Source organism: Hydra viridissima, unplaced genomic scaffold (assembly GCF_058129835.1).
Source record: "Hydra viridissima isolate aposymbiotic clone 2 unplaced genomic scaffold, HvirCarnegie_v1 scaffold_9, whole genome shotgun sequence".
Taxonomy (NCBI): domain Eukaryota; kingdom Metazoa; phylum Cnidaria; class Hydrozoa; order Anthoathecata; family Hydridae; genus Hydra; species Hydra viridissima.
The window spans coordinates 1,875,581-1,895,330 of record NW_028324308.1 but is presented as its reverse complement, the minus strand read 5'-3'; the positions used below and the strand labels follow the sequence as shown (position 1 = coordinate 1,895,330).

The window sequence follows — 19,750 nt, the reverse complement described above, 5'->3', positions numbered from 1 at the left end:
TTTTGTTATTCTTCATTATTCTTCGTTATTATTCTATATATAAGTTCATCCAAAAAAACTCACTACTCATGCTCAAACATCTGCTGTAGAATTTATTTCGCATAACTCAAAAGATATTGAGTTTACATACCAAGAACGCAGAGACGGCGGTTCCAGGTTCCAGAAAAAAAATTATTTTTTACCATTAAACAAAAAAAAAATATTTACATAAAATATTTTTGCAACAATAAATCCTTTGTATTTTGAATTAATCTTAGTTACTTATTTAGTTACACCAAAAGTTAAATTCAATAGATAATAAGTGGATGCTGTGCCTACAGGGTTTATGCTACTATTATGTTTTGAAAAAAAAGGGCCAAAACCCAAGCTACTAAAACATCACTAGCATGCACAAGCTATTTAAAGATAAATACAGGGTGTTTGATAAAAAACCACAATTTCATTTGTCTGTTTCTAATTAAATTATTTCTAGAATGTTCTTTTTATAAACATATACATGTATAAGGAAGAAATATAATGTTGTAGATTGTTTTTTTTTGAAAATACAGTCATGAAAAATGCTTCCATAAAAGGCAGAATTTTCATCATCAAATGCTTCTATTGAAAAGAAGGGGGGGGGGCGGGGCGGGGGGCGGGGGAGAAAGTTCAACAGTAGCACGACGAAAGTTCAAAAAAGCACTTGGTTTAATAAAGACCCATTACAAACACACAGTGTCAAAAGATTAGTTGCCATGAGAAACAAGCAGGAAGGCGCCCCGCCCCAAAAACTTTAATGGTGTCAAGCAATCTCTTCTCAATTAGTTTAGTGAAACTTGAGTAATTCGCAGGTATTTTAATTGTTGGCCACTTCTAGTAAAAATATTTTTCAAAGTTCCACTCTTTTGTACAAGGAAGTTTTAAAAAATTTGGTAATAGCGAAAATCTTACATATATTCCTAGTTTGCACCCAATTATGAACAAAAGTTGTAAGTGCAACATTATCTTGTTTAATCCCCCATTCAGTAAAAATTTTAAAACAAATATAGGAAAACAATTTTTAAACATTTTCCGTTTCACCGCAAAATATTTAACAGAAAATTCCGTCAAAGTGAGCTACAGTTGTATGTAAAATTTTTCACAATTTCATGTCCGCACGAAATTGTGGCAATAATAAAATGAAGTCTTTTCGTAAGTTAATGTGTGTGGTTTTTTACGAACTGTAACTAAGAATTACTTAGTAAATTTTAAAGTGATCCCTCATAATTCTTTTTTTAATATTAATAGTTTAATAACTTTTGCTTTTGGTTTTGTTAACATGCGCAAAAGTTTCAAAATAAAAAAACTATTTACAAATCTCCATGTAAAAACTATTGGCAGACGGTTTTTTTACTCTCCTATTTATGCTTACTATTTTCGTAATAAAGGAAACGGAAATAGTTAGGTCAATAATAAAAATCAACAAGACTATTTAGATTTATGAGGAAAGTTCTTTTCTAATAATTACATTTTTCTTTGAAAAAAATAAACGTGAAAATTTAAGATCAGACGTTACCACGAAACAAGTCGAAACAAAAGCTTTCGTCCCAATTTTTTATTATGAGGATTAAATATATTTTATCAACTTAGGATGATAAAGTCACTTTTGAAAACTAATGTAAAAAAAATTTTTTTCTGACATTAAGATTTGTTCAATGTTGAATTAGGCAAAAAAAAAAAAAAAGTCAAAATGTGGAAGATGTAAAAAGTAACTAATTAAAAAAAAACAGCTGAACAGAATTAAAGATAATTCCGCTTTATCAATCACGTGATTGGAAGTTGGAAACCGATTAAAATCGTTACTTCCATGACGTTTATTTGCTTTACTTCTAATCCGACCGCATATTTATTCTCGATATTGTAAATAAAAACTACCTGAGCATTTGGAAACACGTGAACGCTTTTTTCCAAATTTAAAAAAAAAAAATTCTCATGTGACATCAGATAAATGGAAAAAGTAATGAATGACGAAGAAAGATTTTATGAATTTCTTTTCGGAGTTCAGCTTCATCAGTTCTATGAAAAGTTTATAAATGAGTTGCATGTATCACGAATCGATCACCTTGCTCATGTTAGCGAAGCGGAATTGTTATCTTTGAATATGACAAAACCTGAATCACGAAGGTTGCTTGAAAGTTTTAAAAGTTATCAGAAACAAAGTATTTTTAAAAAGTTAAGGGTAAGTACAAAACTTTTTCTAGGTAAAAAACTGTTTAATATCATTTTGTGTTCTTAAGTTAGTTCTTTAGTTGTTCTTAAGTTAATATTATTTTGTGTTCTTATGCTTAGTAAGGTTGAGTTGTGTAAGGACAAAACAATTTAAAAACATAGTTTGTCAGTTGAGTTGGTGATGTTTTTCTAGCTTATCATTCTGGCCTAAGTACTACTTAGTTCATTTGGGTTACTAATTTTGGTGTTTCTTGTACACCAGGTTTAATTTTTAACTAAAGAAAAGAACTTTTTTTTTTAAATAACTTTCTTTTTTTTTGAAAGGACTGTTTCTTTTTATTAATACTTTAAAAAGATATCACTTGAGAAAAGTCAAACCATCTTTTTTTTTTTTTTTTAATCATGACTAAATATTAAGACAAAAACTATTGCAACTAGGTTGTTACTCATTAATTATTTAAAGATATATTTTCTAATACATACAGTAGTAAAAGTCATTCAATGAAGTTGTAGCCTGTTTAAACATTCTTGAAAATTTATCATTAAAGATTTTTTACACAATAAACAAATATAGTTTTCTTTTAGGTAAAGTATCCTTGTAGAATTTAAAAAACATGTTGCTCTATTGAAAGTAAATCTGTTTATAAATGACTCAGTATAGCATAATGTTATTTGTATTGTATCATAAATACCATATTTTCTAATTAAATGTGTTTAAACTAAAAAAAAAATCAGCATCTAAATGCAAATGAAAATCTGTTTAAAATGATTTTTAATAAATGATCCAAATTATTTTCTCTACTTTTATCTGATTAAAAATAAAATATCAAAATAGTTTTTATATGTTTATTTTAGAGATCTTTCCGGATTTCAAAAAAAGATGAGGAAAGCAACTGCAAATATATTACCTTTCCCCAAACTTGTCCTACCAACAATAAAAAACAGAATCTAAAATGCCTGATTAAAGAAGAGGATATTGTATTCAAGGATTTGATTGGAAAAGGTGCATTTGGATATGTTCAAAGCGCTGTATGGTCTGTTGAGCCAAATAAACATGTATGTTCAGTAATTTTAAGATATTCAACATTATTCAGTATGATTCAGTATGATTGATTCAGTATTGATCATGTTATACCTCTCTGATTTGCCTTAAAGTTTGTATATTTGATATGGTATCAATAATATAAGAAACATCAAATATTATCTACTTCAATAATTGCTTCAGCTTTTACACTCTTCTGAGATTCCAGTTTTACAGCTACAGTATTAATCAATTAAAACTAGCTTTTTTAAAAAAAAATCTTTGTAACTTTTAGATGAAGTAAAGTTCTATAATAAAATGACATGTTTGTCTGTTCAAGCTTGGTTCTGATAGCTGAAATAAATGCCGTACTTTTGTTACAGTAAACAGCAGTGAGCTGATTTTATCCTTAAATAATGATATAGTGAGATATGGAAGTTTAGCCCCTTAATAATACAACCACAAATTAAATCACATTCCTTTAATCAAGTCTATTTTGTATTTAGTGTCAATAAATAAAGCAAAGCTAATGAGAAAATACATTTTGCAAGAACTTACCCTCCTATGTATGTTTCAGTAAATCAAAAAATTTAAAAAACTTTTGCTTATGTTTACTTTTGAAATGTCTACTGATAAGGAATTGAAACCTAATTAAGCCCAATTTTTTTTATCTGTATTGTAGGAAAGTTAAAATTTTTATATTAATGTGCCAAGATATCATGTTTTCATTGTTTAAAATGTGGTTTTATGATAAACAGATGCAATCCACCAGGCTATATTAGAAAATTTTTAGCTGGAAAATATTATCTCAAACTAACGTAAGATTTGTAAATAAATGAGAAAGTTAGTTATTATGGTTTGAAGTAAAATTTAAAACAAAAGCTTTTCTTCAAGCTTTAAAACTCGTTGCTGCTATAGTGTTAACAGTTAGTTACAAATTTGCATAAAATCCTGTGTGAATTTTTACATGCATATATTTTTTTACTGACTTATATAACAACTATATAAAAATAATCATATGTGACTAAAAAACTTCTAAGAATGGTTTTTAGTCTGTCAACTATCAAGGTTCATCATTATTTTGAAATTATGCATTCATCGTATCATTCAGTGGATTAAGATAATTGCAAGTGCAAGAGGCTTGAAATTTTGTGTCAATTTAAAACTGTCGAATAATCATTGTGCAAAAGTGAAAGCTTTTATTTCAATTCCAAATGATCGATTGCTTTATGGAATACATAAAGATGGGAACAAGGCATTATTAAGCAAAGAGTATTCAAACAAGATAATGCACTTTCCTGCATGGCAAAATCCATTATCCTATAACCAATCACATTGATTGGTCTTACAAATAAAAAATGAAATTTTACTTTTTGTTTTATCTTATTTTAAATGAAATATTGTTCTTTTCATGAATCAAAAACTTTCCTACTTAGTTGCATTATTATATATGTAATTTATATCTACACTATAAATTAGTTTTAAATTATTAATTTTTTTTGCCAAGATTTTAGTTGCTGTGAAGTGTTTGCAAGGATCAAAAGAAAGTGGTATTGCTGCAACGCAAGATGAGTTAATTCAGGAAGCTAATGCTATGAGCAATTTGACTCATCCTAATTTAATACGCTTGTTTGGTGTTGTTTTGGCATCTCCTATGTGTCTTGTGAGTAGTATATTCTGATAGCTTTAACAAAAAAATCTCCTTTAACTTAGTAAAAACATTTCTTCTTACCTGTCCAAAAACAAGTTCATATATTTGTCATATTATTCTTCTATCTTTTTTCTGTATTCTTCAGAGTGAAGTTATTTTTGTTTCTTTGTTTTTTATTTTGTTGAGGTAACTGAGCTGGCTCCTTTGGGAAGTTTATTGCGAAGATTGCGAAGTGAGCCTGAAAAGTTCCTCATATCTACATTAAGCAGTTTTGTTGTCCAGATTATTGCAGGGATGAAGTATTTAGAGGCTCATCATTTTGTTCATAGAGATCTTGCTGCACGCAATATATTATTGATGACTTATGAAAAAGTACCTTATAAAACTTACACTTGAGGATTATTTTCAATTGAAAGTTTAACCACAAAAGTAAGCTATTTTTTCTTTTTTATAGATAAAAATAGGGGACTTTGGTTTGGCCAGACCTCTTTCAAGTGAAGTTTCATATTATGTGATGCAGCCTGAAGGCCAGATTCCTTTTGCATGGTAATTTTTCAATTCATTTAGCAGTTATATTTGTTTCTTTTGGTTCTTAAGTTTTGTAATTATAAAATGATCTTGTTGAGGTGTGCTCCTGAGTGTTTGAACTTTCGAAGATTCTCTCATGCATCTGACTTATGGTCATTTGGAATAACTGTTTATGAGCTGTTTTCTATGGGAGCAGAACCTTGGGCAGGACTTAATGGATCTGAGGTAAACTTTAGTATAAGCTTTCAAATTAACTTTTGATTAACAAAATTTGTATCAATGAAAAGTTTAATTATTTATACAAAATTTGATTCTTGCTTTAAAAGCATAAAACTGTTTAATTAAATAACTCTTATTATAATTTACTTATAAAGAAATAATAGAAAGTAATAAAGAAATTGCTGTAACTACTATCTACTTTTATTATATATATATGTAATATAGTCATATTATATTTTTGCATATTTTTATTTTAGATTCTATCCAAGATTGATGAGCCTAATTTTGAGCGTTTAAAGAAACCATTGAACTGTCCTACAGCTATATATTCTATAATAAATAATTCTTGTTGGAAACACATTCCAGAAGAGCGTGGAACATTCACCAAGCTTGAAAAGGAAATTCTAAATGTAAGTGATGTCAAAAGAGTTTTATTATCAATATTTGTTTATTGAAATATTATTTTAATTGTTTTGTTCTATCATAAATGAAGACTACCAGGGAAGACCTACAATTGTCCACTTTTTCTGCTTTTGAGAAATATGGGATTTTGTGTTTGAAGACTTAAGTCTTTAATTTTAAACATTTCTAAACAGCTCAATAAAGCCTCATAAAGGTGGTTTTCAGCTTGCATATTGTTAGAAGTAATAGGTAAGCACCAGTACACAATAAAAGGACACAAATCCAAAAATGGTTAAATGGGACATCTGTGATTTTTCCCATGTAGTCATAGTTTTTTGAATCATGGTTATTTCTCAAGAACATTACAAAGTTTTTCCACTTTGTTTTTTCCACTAATACATTTGTTAAACAATTAAATATTTAAATTGGTAGTAAAGAATTAAGAAGGATTTTTATTTAATTTTTTTTTTGTTTTGGTTGACATTATGGTCAAGATAAAAAAAATTTATTATGTTTCTTGGAGAATTTAGTTGTAAAATGAGACCATATTGCTCATCAATAGGAGAATATTAAGTTAATTTTAAAAAGGTTTATTCTAAAAAAGTTTAAAATCTGTTGCACTATATTACATGCATATTTTTCTTACAGATATGCAACCTAAACATTTGTTTGTAGGTTCTTCCTTATGAAGTTACTGCTATATCTGCTAGAGTAACAGACATCCCGCAACAGCTTTGTTATTGTCAGGGTGATATTATTACAATTTTTGATGCAAAGTGAGCAATTTCTTTTATTATTATTTCTGTTAATATTGTGTAAATAACAAGCTGCTGTTTTTTGCAAATGTAATTTTTTTTATATTTTAGTAACAAAGATTTAATGTGGCGAGGTCAAAATCGAAGAACAGGCATGGTTGGTTTTTTTCCAAGTGAATATGCTAATTTAAAGCATAGCATAATTTCAGGTTGGTATGTGTTAAATGTAAAATGTCAAACTATGCAGTTTAAAGCTATACTAGAGTTGTATTACATTCAAATTATAGTCTAAATATCCAAGATGTAAACTATCTTGGTACTTCATAGGTGTTTCAGAGATGTTTATTGTAGCCTCTTCACAGCATTCCAAAGTGTAAGAATCATTTGAAATGTTTTAATAATTCTTTGTACTTTTTTTTACTATTACAAAAAAACTCTATAAATATTTTTTTTAGTGAGAGAAAAGTTTCCCTGCGCGAAGGGAAATTAAAAAATCAATATACTGATCGATATTTTTTTCAAAAGAGCAATTTAAAGAGCACATTTACTGGTGAGTCAATTTTTTTATAATAAGTTCTACAAGTTCATACTTTTACAAGTATGGTTCATCTAATAATGAATATAAGTATGGTTCATCCAATAATGAACATAAGTATGGTTCATCTAATAATAAACATAATAAGTACTGTAAATAGACCTTTTTACTGTTCAGAAAATTTTATGGTCATGAGAAATATTTAGTTTTAAAATGTCAGTTTTCATAAGTAAACAAATCCATGGTAATTGGAAGCAGTGAGCATACCATTTTTCCACCCAATTTTATATCTACTATTATATATAAAAGGTTTTTTCTGGAAAATTTATGGTTCTAAAGTCTAAACCAAATCTTAAGATGCAGATGTTTTTTTAAAAAAAGCGTTGTTTTTAGTGAAAAATTAACATAAATAAATTTTGAATACTCCAAAAAATTAAAAAATTTAAAAAAAAAAAAAATTTTTTTCCAGCTTGTTCAATAAAAGTATATCTTTGAAAGATCTTTTCCTAAACATATAAATCATTTTTATTTAGAATAAAACTATATTTTTGTTGTTGTATTTTTTCTAAGAAGCAGAGAGCAAAGTCACAACTGAACTGAGAAGCCTATATTTTAGATATCTCTTGCTTTTAATTTCCTTCAGCTATTAAAACAATCTTAATTCTAGTAATTTTGCTTAAGAACCAAACTTGGTTATCTATAAATAATTTTGAAGGCAAATGTTTAAATTGTGTTTTGCGATTTCAAGATTCTAGCTTGACAACAAATATTGCTTATGTCATCTAAGTATATTCCTTGGTGTGCTTTGGTGATTAAATGAGTTGTTTTAAGGTTGCTCAATTTAGTGTAAAATATAATGGCAATTAATTAAAAATTTTTATTGTAGGGTTAGTTGCCCAAACTGATGATGCTTCACCTAACTCCGCTTGTAAGTAGCTTAGTTTAAATGATAAAAGACGATGAAAGATTTAGAAAATAAAATTGTTAAACAAGCACCCTGCATTCGATACTTTGTTTAATCCCAGATAATCTGTCCTACAGTATTTTTTTATTAGGAGCAAATAAATTTTAATGATAATCAAACATAATTACTTCATATTATTCTGGCTAACTCTGGATAAAACACAGTTATTTCATATTATTCTGGCTAAATCTGGATAGTTCAAATAAAGTAGCAACCGAAAAGATAAGACCTCTTTTTTTTTTTATCACTTTCTGCTATCTAACTTAAATTGTTATTTACTGCTTGAAACAGACGAAACTTTTTTATGGAATGTTAAGTTGTTAGTATTACTTGTTGGTTTTCTTTATCTTTGTGGTATTTCACATGCGTTGCCAAGATGCCCATTAAACATGTTACAGGATTGTTTAATGGGCATCTTGGCAAGGAAGTTTAAAATACCATAATAAAGTAATGAAAGCTGCCATAAAAACTCCATCAATTTCATAAATTTATGCATAGGTTACAAGTTTCTAAAGTAAAATGTGGTTTAAAAAAATTAAACAAACAAACTGTAGATAGCATTTAAAGTTGTATGAACACTTTTATGATCTTGTAATATAAAAACTTAAAAAAGGATGCTGAATAAAACTTTTAAATGTCTAATAAACTTTACATTCAAATTAAAGTAGACGTTGAATGCGATACCTGACCTTTGACCTTTGATACACCTGACCATTAAAAGATTTTTAAAAAAAGCTCTTGGTTTTCAATAGAGCCTTTAAAAAAAATAACAGTTTAAAAAATTGCGTACACTTTTAGTTAACATGAAGTAATACAAAAATAAAAAATAATTGTAGAAATTTTTAACTTTTTGGATAAAACTCAGTGCAGGGTTCAAATAAAATTTCAGATCAGTTTTAAAAGTAGTGATCAGAAATAATAGCCGTTAACCGAAACTTATTAACCGAAGTGTTTCTATGAAAATATTCGGCTCAAATGCAGATGCTTAAGTACAGATATTCCATTTAAAATGTTTTTAAAAAAAGTACTTTTTTTTACTTTTTCAAATTTAGGTAATGTAAATTTCCATTCTATCATGGAAAATTCGATTAATGAAGGAGAAAGTCGCTGCTGTTCCGATCTCTCAACCAGTGCAGGATCTTTGAGCCTAGATTCAGGCTGCTATGAAAATGTAAATGGCTCAGATTCATCGCAGTATTGTTCAAAAAACAATGGGTATGCTCATCCAAAAAACGGAACAACTTTGCCCATCAATATTCCTCCAAATGCACAAAAATCAAAACCAGCTCTGTCTAAAAAATATCGATCAAGTTCGTATTATATTCAAGATGGTGTTAATACGATTAATACATCATCTGATCCTATAACGGAAAAAGAGATGCAGTGTTACGAAGCTTGTTCTAGTTTAAACAATGTCAGTAAAAACTTCACAGAATGTCAATCTTGCGATAGTGGTATATTTGATTCGTCGCATGTATGCTCTGAAACAATGAGCCCTCAAAGATGCTTTTCATCTGAAATTAGCGATAGTTCTTCGCCAAAATCGACTACCGATAAATTTAAAAGACAGTTCTCCTTACCGCGATGTTTTGAAAATAAACTGTTCGGGGTTGAAGTTAACGCTAAAAGTCGGAACAATAGCCTTACGACCGGTATATTTTCCGACAGAAATTCTGAATGTATCTCCTCTTTCTCTTCTTCAAGAGTACCAAACGAGAAAACAATCGTATACGATTTGTTGCCGGCCGCTAATCGAAGTCCCACCAATACTTATGATCTTGTACCTAAACGACACTCGGAAAAAAATTTTCTAGACATTCCTTGTGAACTTAATAATAACTTAAGTGATATTAATGAAAAGGAATTGGAAAAACAAAGGAGTGTCAACTTATACGGTGACTTTTTTTCTCTTAACTGTAAATTGAAATATTTTTACTAAGATGTGAAATTTAGGTGTTTTATTGTTTTACTGTCTTTTTCAGATACTCCTAGACCACGTGGGTTTGAAACGAATTTAGATGTTATAGATAATGCAATTCCTGTAAGACCTCCCAGGTCGAAAACTAAAAACAAGCACGAAAAAAAAACTCAGAGATGCGCTATTGTTGAGGGATGTGCCTTCTAAAGACCATATGTTGTTTAAATTCGTCTCTCCAATTTGTAAATACATAATAATTCATCTTTTTAAATTTTGAACTGTAAAAAAATACGTTAAGCATTGGATTTATTCTATTTTTTTATTTATTTTTTATTTTTTCAAAGGGAAATATATAACTGTAAATAATGCGATTTTAAATAATTAAAAAAAATTTTATGCAAATTTTTTTGTCTTATTGTAATTCGAACATTTTTTGTGTAATTTAAAAAAAAAAAATCCAAATGATGGATGTCTTTACGTAGGCTTGCTCTATTAGTAATTTAGGTAATCTCTTTATTACGCATGTTTTAACATTCCGGATTACGTATGTCTTTAAAAATTACACAAGGCAACAATCAAGTATGCTGAGAAAATAATTTAAATATATGCCGCTGAAATTTATGTGCTTTTGAATTCTAAAACCGTATCGGGTCTCATTATTTTTGTATTAAATACTGTTATCTTACAAAATGACCTCAATTTTATTTTAAAATGAGGCAATTGGGTCGTATAAAAAAATTAACTGATATTATTGTTTAATTACTAATTTTATTTAACGCGCCATTTTTTTTTAGTTAAAAATTTGCCACATCCAAGTAAAACGAAAACTATTAACAATGTTTTTTACAACCATGGTCAGCCATACTAAAAGCACACAGGCAAAAGGCTGAAAAGTGAGTTTTTTATGGATTGAAAAAAAAAAAAGCGTTAAGTGAAGAGGAACAACAAGGCGCGGGAAAACAAAGAGTAGTGAAGTTCATAGTACTGAAGTTCGCCACTGCCAACCTAATTTCATTTAGATTTTACTGTACGTTTTAACTTATTCAAATGGGCAATTTTAAGTTTAAAAATGAATTTTTCACTATATTCAAATGTGTTCGAAATTATGTGATATTATTTGATACGTATTAAGCATCTGCGTCTCGTTATTTTTTTTATTCGAGACGAGACGAGACAATGATATCCGGGATACAATTTTTAAAATCCAAAAGAAAATTTATTGTCCCGGTTTTTAACTTTATTCCGGGACAGTTTATTCGTCAATTTTTTCCGGCACATTACTCATCTTATAATACTTGTTCCGGTTCATTTCAGAGAAAACGATTCCGAGACGCAGACCCTTAATACGTATATTCAAATGTGAAAAAATAAGGGCTGACACAACTTTTTTATTATTTTCGAACTCAAAAACATAAGAATCAGGCAAAATTTATGTATAAGCCAGATATTTATGAGGCACGACACGTGGTGTTAAATAACTGGCTTTAATATAAATTTAACAACTTTTAACCACGTCATTAAACCAGCTGCTTACAACAATATTTTTATCCTCTACAAATCATTTATTCTAATGAGCCTTCGTAAACTTCTGTAAAATATGCAACGTGTTTTTTAATACATGACAGCATAACATGATAAATTAATACATGGTAGCACAAGATAATAGAATAAATTAATAGTGCTTAGTGGCGGCACTTATTTGTACTACAATAGGATTAATTGTATAATTAGCAGGTATATTTAACTTTTTCGACAATTAATAAGGTAGCTATAGTTTATCATAGGACTAGTCATTTATAATTAATGCAAATTTAATCAAATGTTCAAAAGTAAAGAAAATCTCATACTCAACACTAAATTCCATTATTTAAAGACCAATATATGTAATTTGATTTATCTTGCACTTCCAAACTATTCTGTCAAAAGCTTAATTGCATTCTTCTCATTGCAATGAAAATTACAATAAGGACAAACCATATTGACGGAAACCAACCTGGACTTTTGCAACTCCTAATGCAGTCTTTGAAACTTTTAAACCACTTTCCAATATTTATTAAACAAATAGTCTAACTCAGCTATTGCTAAAATTAGTTGTAATAAGTGAAAACCAACATGTTTAAGTAGTGAGGTCGTAGTAATGAGGTCGTAGTAATTTCAGCAGTGAGGTCGTAGTAATGAGGTCGTAGTAATTTCAGCAGTGAGGTCGTAGTAATGAGGTCGTAGTAATTTCAAAGGAAAATGAAGTACTCTTCTTTTACTGAATGCACAACGTTCATCTATTTTCGTTTTTCTTAAGTAAAATCGAATTTACCGGTTACAAAGGTGGAAAAAATCGGTAAAAACCCTCATTTTTGTTAAGCATCGCAAAGAAAAATCGGTGAAACTTAGGGTTAGGAGTTAGGGTTAGGGTAAGGGTCAACAGTTAGGGGTTAGGGTTAGGGCGCAATACAAATATAACTTTTAATATAGGTTTACATCGTAAGATCCCTAACCCTAACTGATAACCAAGGTTGTAATGTTGATGGAAGAAACAAAAGTAATCATTTTTAAATAACAGGTCAAAAATTAATTAGATTCGACTTAAATGAGACAGTAAAAATCCCAGTTGCATTTTAATATTTAAATGCGGCAAAAACCAAACTTTTTCATCAACCTAATGTATTGGTAAAATCTTTTGCCTTGTTCATCGCTAACTGCTACTTATGAATTATCTTATTCAACGAAAATACTCTCTTTCAACTTACCTGAACTGATCTTTGGATACACAGAGCCCAGTTACTAAAAATCTTTTAAATGGGTTTTAGACCCTTTTTTTCTTTCACAAAGTTTTAATCAAGCTTATCTTAATGTGTGAAGCTGGAAATATAACGTTGGCTGAATTCACTAACGGATTGAACTTAAACGCTGCCTTTGTGAAATGCTTCTAAAAAGACTTTCATTAATCATGTCGTAGGAAAGAGGTCCATATGTTTTGAAAAAGGTGACTAACATGTGTCAAATAAAACATCGAGCAAAAATAAAATTCTTTTTTTTTTTTGCATAGAAGTTTATTTTCCGAAAAAAAAGTATGGAAATTTATTTAATCCTATAAAAAAATTTATATTATTTTTTACTTACTTTTTTTATATAATCTCCTATAAAAATTTTAATCAAACTTTAAGATTGTTAGTTTTAGCTCATTATGATATCCAGAAGAACTCATAACGAATAATTAAAAAAACATATTCAATCAAATAAAAAGTGGAGGAAAATTCGTTTTAAAAAGTTCACACCAAACCTACGGGAAATGGTCGATTCTTTTGGTTGTGTCTTTTGTATCGATATTTCGGATACACTTAGATAAACTGTCATCTGCCTTACTTCAATCTCTGGAATAAAAAATATCATTCTGAGACAATTCGATGTAATGTACGACTCATTAATTATAAATTTGTATTTTCTTTACTTGAAATATACGTTGCGGCATTTCGGGCGAGCTACCAAACGTTGTGATCTTGTCGGTCTTTTTGATTTTTTAAAGCAGATAATCGGTTTCTTAGTCTTTTTGAGTTTGAAATCATTGATTAGATTTTTTTTAAATACTTTTCTTAAAGAACTCACTTTTTTTATTATCAAACATTCGTTTGAATTGAACGCGGTTACTAGGAATGTTTCTTTCTAGTAATTTTTTTTATCTTGTTCTGCATGCTTGATTATTCTATGAATTTTTGAACGAGCTTCCCTTTCATCTTTAAAGTGCTTCCAAATAAAGGCTTTACCATTTTCTTTGTGAAAATTGTAGATAGCGTACACACGGGATTTCAAGTTCAATTCATTAAAAAGAAAAAATAAATTAATCAGGGTGCAAAACTAAGTTACTGCATGCAAAATAAATTTGTTTCATATTTTACAGGACACATGTTAGATCCAGATTTCGTTTACAACAACTACCGTATATACTCCTGCATTAACCCTCCTTATGAATTAACCGCACCCCAAAGTTTTGGTTAAAAAAATTGATTTTTTGAGTGACCCTTACATTAAACGCAGTATAAAAATTAAAAAAATATTTGAGTATACTTTATTCATCAGAATCAAATAATAGTTTAAATCCAAAGTTTTCAATATCATCAGCATATAAATCATCAAACTTATCAGCATCATCAGTGTCATCACTTGGCTCATTGGTATCATCATCATCATCATCATCATCATCATCATCATCATCATCATCATCATCATCATCATCATCATCGTCGTCGTCGTCGTCGTCGTCGTCGTCGTCGTCGTCGTCGTCGTCGTCGTCGTCGTCGTCATTATCATCATCATCATATCCATAGATGAAATCATCCTCAGTTCCATCCATTGCATTACTGATGCCACATTTTGAATGATTTCTTGACCATCTCAGTTGGTATGTAATCCGATGTCATTCCAGATGTCTTTACAAACAGTTCTTTCACCAACTTTTGCCACAGTTCAGTTGGAAGGAAGGTCAAATGTGATTGGTGTTTCCAATATCATTTAAGGTAAAATTAAGTTTCTTTTTTCTAAGATAAATTTTTGGAATGATTCTACTTTTGCTTCAAAATCTAAAGGTAGTTTTTGAGAATACTTGTTTATAAATCTTGAGCACCATCCAGTAGAAGCAGAAAAAGTTTTAAGACCCTCACAATTATACTAATCATAGTTGGCCATTAGAAGAGCCTCCAGTCTAATAGATGCTCTTGTGACAATTCGTCCTTGAATCTGTGATGAAGCCATTTAAGTCTTTTTCGAGATAAGTTACTTTGGTTTCTTTCGCTAGCAAGCTTTTTTTATTCTTGGAATATTTTCAAGGAAGTGTTTTTGCTTCCTCCAATCCCTCACTTGTCGTTCATCTACATTAAATTCTCTTCCAGCAGATCTGTTTTTGCTTTCCTCAGCTCTTTGAATCACTTTTGATTTGAATGATGCTTTAATTTATGCGGTCTTTTACGGAATAGTAGCAAAAATTTATGCGGTCTTTTACGGAATAGTGGCAAAAACGTTAATACTTCTTACGAAGAGAAAAGGAGGGTTTAAAATGGTCTTTCTCAAGAATGTTTAAATATACTTTAAATAAACTTTAATACATCAAAGACGCTATAAAGTTCTCGTAAATAAAATACATTACATGGCTTTTTAGAAAAGCTTTTTTTAAATAATCTTAATTTTAACAATGGTAGATACGAATCTGGTCTTAAAAATACAAAATAAAAAAGAAGCATACATATATTAAACCAGAAAGTGGCAGGGACAAATAACGGAAAAACAATGTTTTCGTTTTTAAATGTGACATACCCTAGTAAATACGCAAAAATTGCTTTTTGCGTATTTACTAGGGTATGTCACAGTTATCACATTCTATTGTGTTTAAAACAGTTTTCCAACCCTTAAAAAATCTTCTAGAAAGCATTGTTTTAACATGCTTCTGTTCTGCTGTTTAGCATGGTTGATTAACACGTGAAAATACTTTAAACAAGCTTTACCTTTTAGCGCTATGGATGAACTGTCTTGGTTTAAAAAAAAGTTTGCGGAAGGATGCTCTTTCCAAAGCGGCTTTTAAAGACTGGTTTATACTATTCAAGAATGAAAATATTGTACAAAGAACGATCAGGAAAAAAAACACAAAAAAGTTGAGAATGAAAAATTGTAAATAATACATGATGAAAATCCTTCTCAAACTGTTCACAAAATTGGCAGAAGCATTAAGGTGGCTCACCCCCATTAAGTCTAACTTTTTATTTATAAAATTTCTAAACTTGTTTTTAATTTTTTATATAAGGAAATTGCATTAAAACTTTAACTTTTCAAAATAAAAATTAAATTTGCATTTATTGATGCTGAGTCAGCATAATTTGTCTAAAATCTTACCTTATCTAAAACAATGATATCTTGAGTAAAATTTGCACTTATTACACCATATTTTGCCAAATTGTAGCTAAATAGTTGCTTTAGGGCTGGAACTAAAATTTTTTTCAAATGTTAAAAAAAACTAAAATGGCAGCAATAAATGTGCCGAAATCAATTAATAGCCTGTGTCAGTCTGAAAAACTACATTGAAACTAACTCATTTATACTTAAAATGTTACAATTCTAGTTCCAGCCCTCATAAATAAGTTAATACACATACTGTGAAAATTTGAAGAAAAAAGCTTTAACCAAACTGAAGATATTAACGTTTTCGTAAGAAAAACATATTAAAATAAGAAAGTCTTAAAAAACACTATTAAAAAAAAAAACAACAAAAACAAAAAGTTTTTTTTATAAAAAGTTGCTAAAAACTGCCACTAGCATAAGAGTTCACATCATCCTTCTCTTTCTCAATGTCTAAATAACCTTCATTTATTGATCTTGTATGTTTTCTTCGTTTTTTATTAATATCAGTCAATTTTCTTGACATACTTGATTATCACTTTTTATCTTTTTTGTAAGCTCCTTTTTTCGAAATTAACACCTCCAGAAAACCCAAGCATTTTAAAAATGCAACTTAAAGAAGAAAATCCATCATTGTAATTTAAAATAGAAGAATAAACAGATATTCCAAGAATTTTCCTTGCAGTAAAAGTAGTTTTAGGGCATCACTTCCAAATGAAACCACTCAATGACTCTTTGCAGTTTTGTGTCATCCCATGTAAACACTTTCTTAGCGTTTCAGGGTTTGACAATTCTTGAAAAATAGGTTTAATTTCCTCCATAATTGTCACAGGTAAATTAATTTTTTTATCCATAGCTTGTTTTACCCATTACGTTATCTGATTGCCATTTGCACCAACTGTTTTTCACTTTTAAACAAAATTGATGACGAGTGACTTCATATGGAAAGTTTGTACAATGGTAAAGTACAGCTATTACAGAGTTTCCTATACTCAGTAGGTTATTTTTATTTTGTCTTATAGCCATTTCAACAAAGTTCTGAATTGTGTCACTAGTTTTGAACTAGAAGCACTTCGATTTATAGATGGTGATGAATAAAATGTACTTTCAAAGTCACAGTTTGGACATGGTATTATAATTCCAATAGAAAATCCCATACCTATAGATTCATTATGAAAAATAGTTAGCTTGCTATTACACTCACTGCATGTAGAATACTGTTCAAATACTTTTTTAATAATTCTAAAGTTACAAATAAAGAAAAAACTGTCAACTTTGGAATCACAATTTGTTGCAGCACTTAAGTCATGTTATTTATTAAGCTTTGATACACTTGTTGTTTCTAATTTCCTGCTACGACCATTTACTTCCTCTGCTCTCCATGTATACCTATTTCCTTGATATTTTCACTTTAAATTTCTAATATTATTTCTTTTGTTTGCCATATCCAGATAGATAGTTTTCAATTCAGTTACATTGTATTAATGCTACGGAGCATATTTTTAAGAAATATTATATTTTACAGTACAGTAGAAAAGCATAATAGATCTAAAATTGAAAAATACTTCAAAACTTAAAGTTGAAACCTTCCAGAAGTAATAAATAAATTTGTTGTTTATACCGTTGCTATGACGTTGCTAAGGAGTAGGAAACTGTATTAACCACAAAAATGGTATTTTTTGTTACTTTTTAAGCATATAATAGTAAAAATATATTATGGATTTTGTACTTCAATGCTTAAAATAACATAATTCAAAAGAAAAAAAAATTTTTTTTTTTTGATTTTTAATGGGGGTGAGCCACCTTAAAAGCAATCGAAAAGTGTTTAATGTAAGAAAATTGGTTTCATCATGAGCTGAATTTATAAAACGTAGAAACCTCCAAAATTGTACCAAAGGCAGCAAAGAAAAGATTTTAACATGGAATTGTGAATGATAACGAAAAGTAAACACACTGCTATAAACCTAACGCAAAAAAAGCCTGTGCATAACAAGGCAAACCTTTCCAAACAAAGTTACAAAGATGGTTATGGACATATTGGGAGTTTTGAAAGGTTGTCTTACCCTAACCGCCGTATTTAAAGGTAGTGTCTAAGGTCTAATAACTTTTAATCGTGTTCTTATGATGCGATTTTTAAATTTGGATTTGATCTAGGTTGTCTAAATTTTCAAATCTTCAATGATGCAAGAAAGATGAGATTAATGACAAAAAAGAGAGATTAGATGAAAAGATGATTCAGATGAAAAATTTACTCTCAGAAGAAAAATATTTCTCAAGATACGAGATTTTATCTTTTGCACCGAATAATTAAATTTTCTATTATAGTTAATAAGCCACTTTTAACAAGTGTGTGTGTGTGTGTGTGTGGGGGGGGGGGGGGATGGGGTGTTAGGCTTTAGTAGAGACCTTTGCCTTTTTGTTGCCTTACATTTACATGGAGCTTGACGATCCAGGCTATTTTCTTATCAAACATCATAGATTCACAGGATTTTAAAAGCACACAGGTCTCTTTTCTTCGTACCTATTTTGGTCCTTCAGTGACTGGATTTTCAAAATTGGAGTTGTAAGAGACCAGCATAGTTATTTAAATTATAAGAGACAAGCACAATTACTTAATTTGTAAGAGAAAAGCATGATTATTTAAATCATAAGAGACAAGCATAGTTATTTAAATTATAAGAGACAACCATAATTATTTATCTTACTAAGAATATCAGTGTCATCATTTTCTGCTGAAATTAGACCACTCCATACAATCCTTATCAATATGAGTCAGTTACCTACAACCCACCACTAACTATTAGAAACTATGAAAAAGTCCTTTTGACTTCCTAACGTGGACAAAAAAAGTAATTTTTATTTAGGCTCTAACACTAAATTCTATAGGCAATTTATCAATGAGATCATTAGGTTTGTGCATAAATTGCTTACAACATATTAATTTAAATATCTTGTGATACAAACAATAAATAATTGCATTATTTTATTTACAATTGCAAAAGTTACACAAAATTTGGTTAAAAAAAATTTTATAAAAAAGTTCCATTAAAACATAAGAGAATATTTTTCTTGATAGAATCCTACCAAGACTTCATTATGTATAAATAAATCCAACATGGGTAGTTAAAGGGCCCTAACCTATTAATCAATATGCATAGATTATACCAACTGTATCAGAATTCACTTTGTAATTCTTATCCCAAATTTACTTAAGGTTTTTTTTTTCTTTACAGATTATTGTGCAGAAATAACACTTAATCATTAACGCAATTGTTAAACTTGATTGTTATGAAATCATTTGAAAAGTGCATCCATAATATGTTCTGTGATAATACTTCAAACTTTGATAGTGCCAAATATATTTAACAAAATATTTATCATCAATAGTTGACTATATTCAAATTGCTTTTATGTTCTTCATTTTGATTCTTGTAATTTTCAAGAGTGATGTAAGCTTTTTTGGTTAATATATGTGCGTCATAGTAAAAACAAAACATATTTGCAAAAACATTCCATAGCCACCAAACCATATCAAATTATTGCAGGCTGCTGCTGTGTTACACAGTGGATCATTCCACCATTTTTGAATAGATTTCTAGAATCAATACCTATTACCTTTCTCTCAGGATATAGATTTTGAATAATCTCATTAGCAAATATATCATGAGGGTCATTATAATTAGGGACCAAAACAAC

At 29.2% G+C, this 19,750-nt stretch overlaps 1 protein-coding gene across 4 annotated transcripts; it reads left to right on the top strand.

Annotated features, from left to right (window-relative positions):
* The first annotated feature begins 1,652 nt into the window (after positions 1-1,652).
* LOC145185221 (activated CDC42 kinase 1-like) lies at positions 1,653-10,579 on the top strand. 4 transcript variants are annotated; one of them, XM_090097092.1, is made up of 14 exons: positions 1,653-2,194; positions 3,040-3,240; positions 4,713-4,868; positions 5,043-5,228; positions 5,311-5,402; positions 5,483-5,609; positions 5,861-6,013; positions 6,681-6,781; positions 6,872-6,969; positions 7,088-7,133; positions 7,216-7,310; positions 8,182-8,223; positions 9,312-10,154; positions 10,242-10,579. In XM_090097092.1, exons 1-14 carry the CDS (start codon positions 1,964-1,966, stop codon positions 10,382-10,384), a joined length of 2,514 nt encoding a protein of 837 aa, XP_089953218.1. In that variant the 5' UTR covers positions 1,653-1,963; the 3' UTR covers positions 10,385-10,579. The 4 variants fall into 4 exon arrangements, with proteins under 4 accessions (XP_089953218.1, XP_089953220.1, XP_089953219.1 ...); XM_090097093.1 differs by lacking the exon at positions 1,653-2,194 and adding an exon at positions 2,640-2,769; XM_090097094.1 differs by lacking the exons at positions 9,312-10,154; positions 10,242-10,579 and adding an exon at positions 8,351-8,480.
* The last annotated feature ends 9,171 nt before the right edge of the window (positions 10,580-19,750 follow it).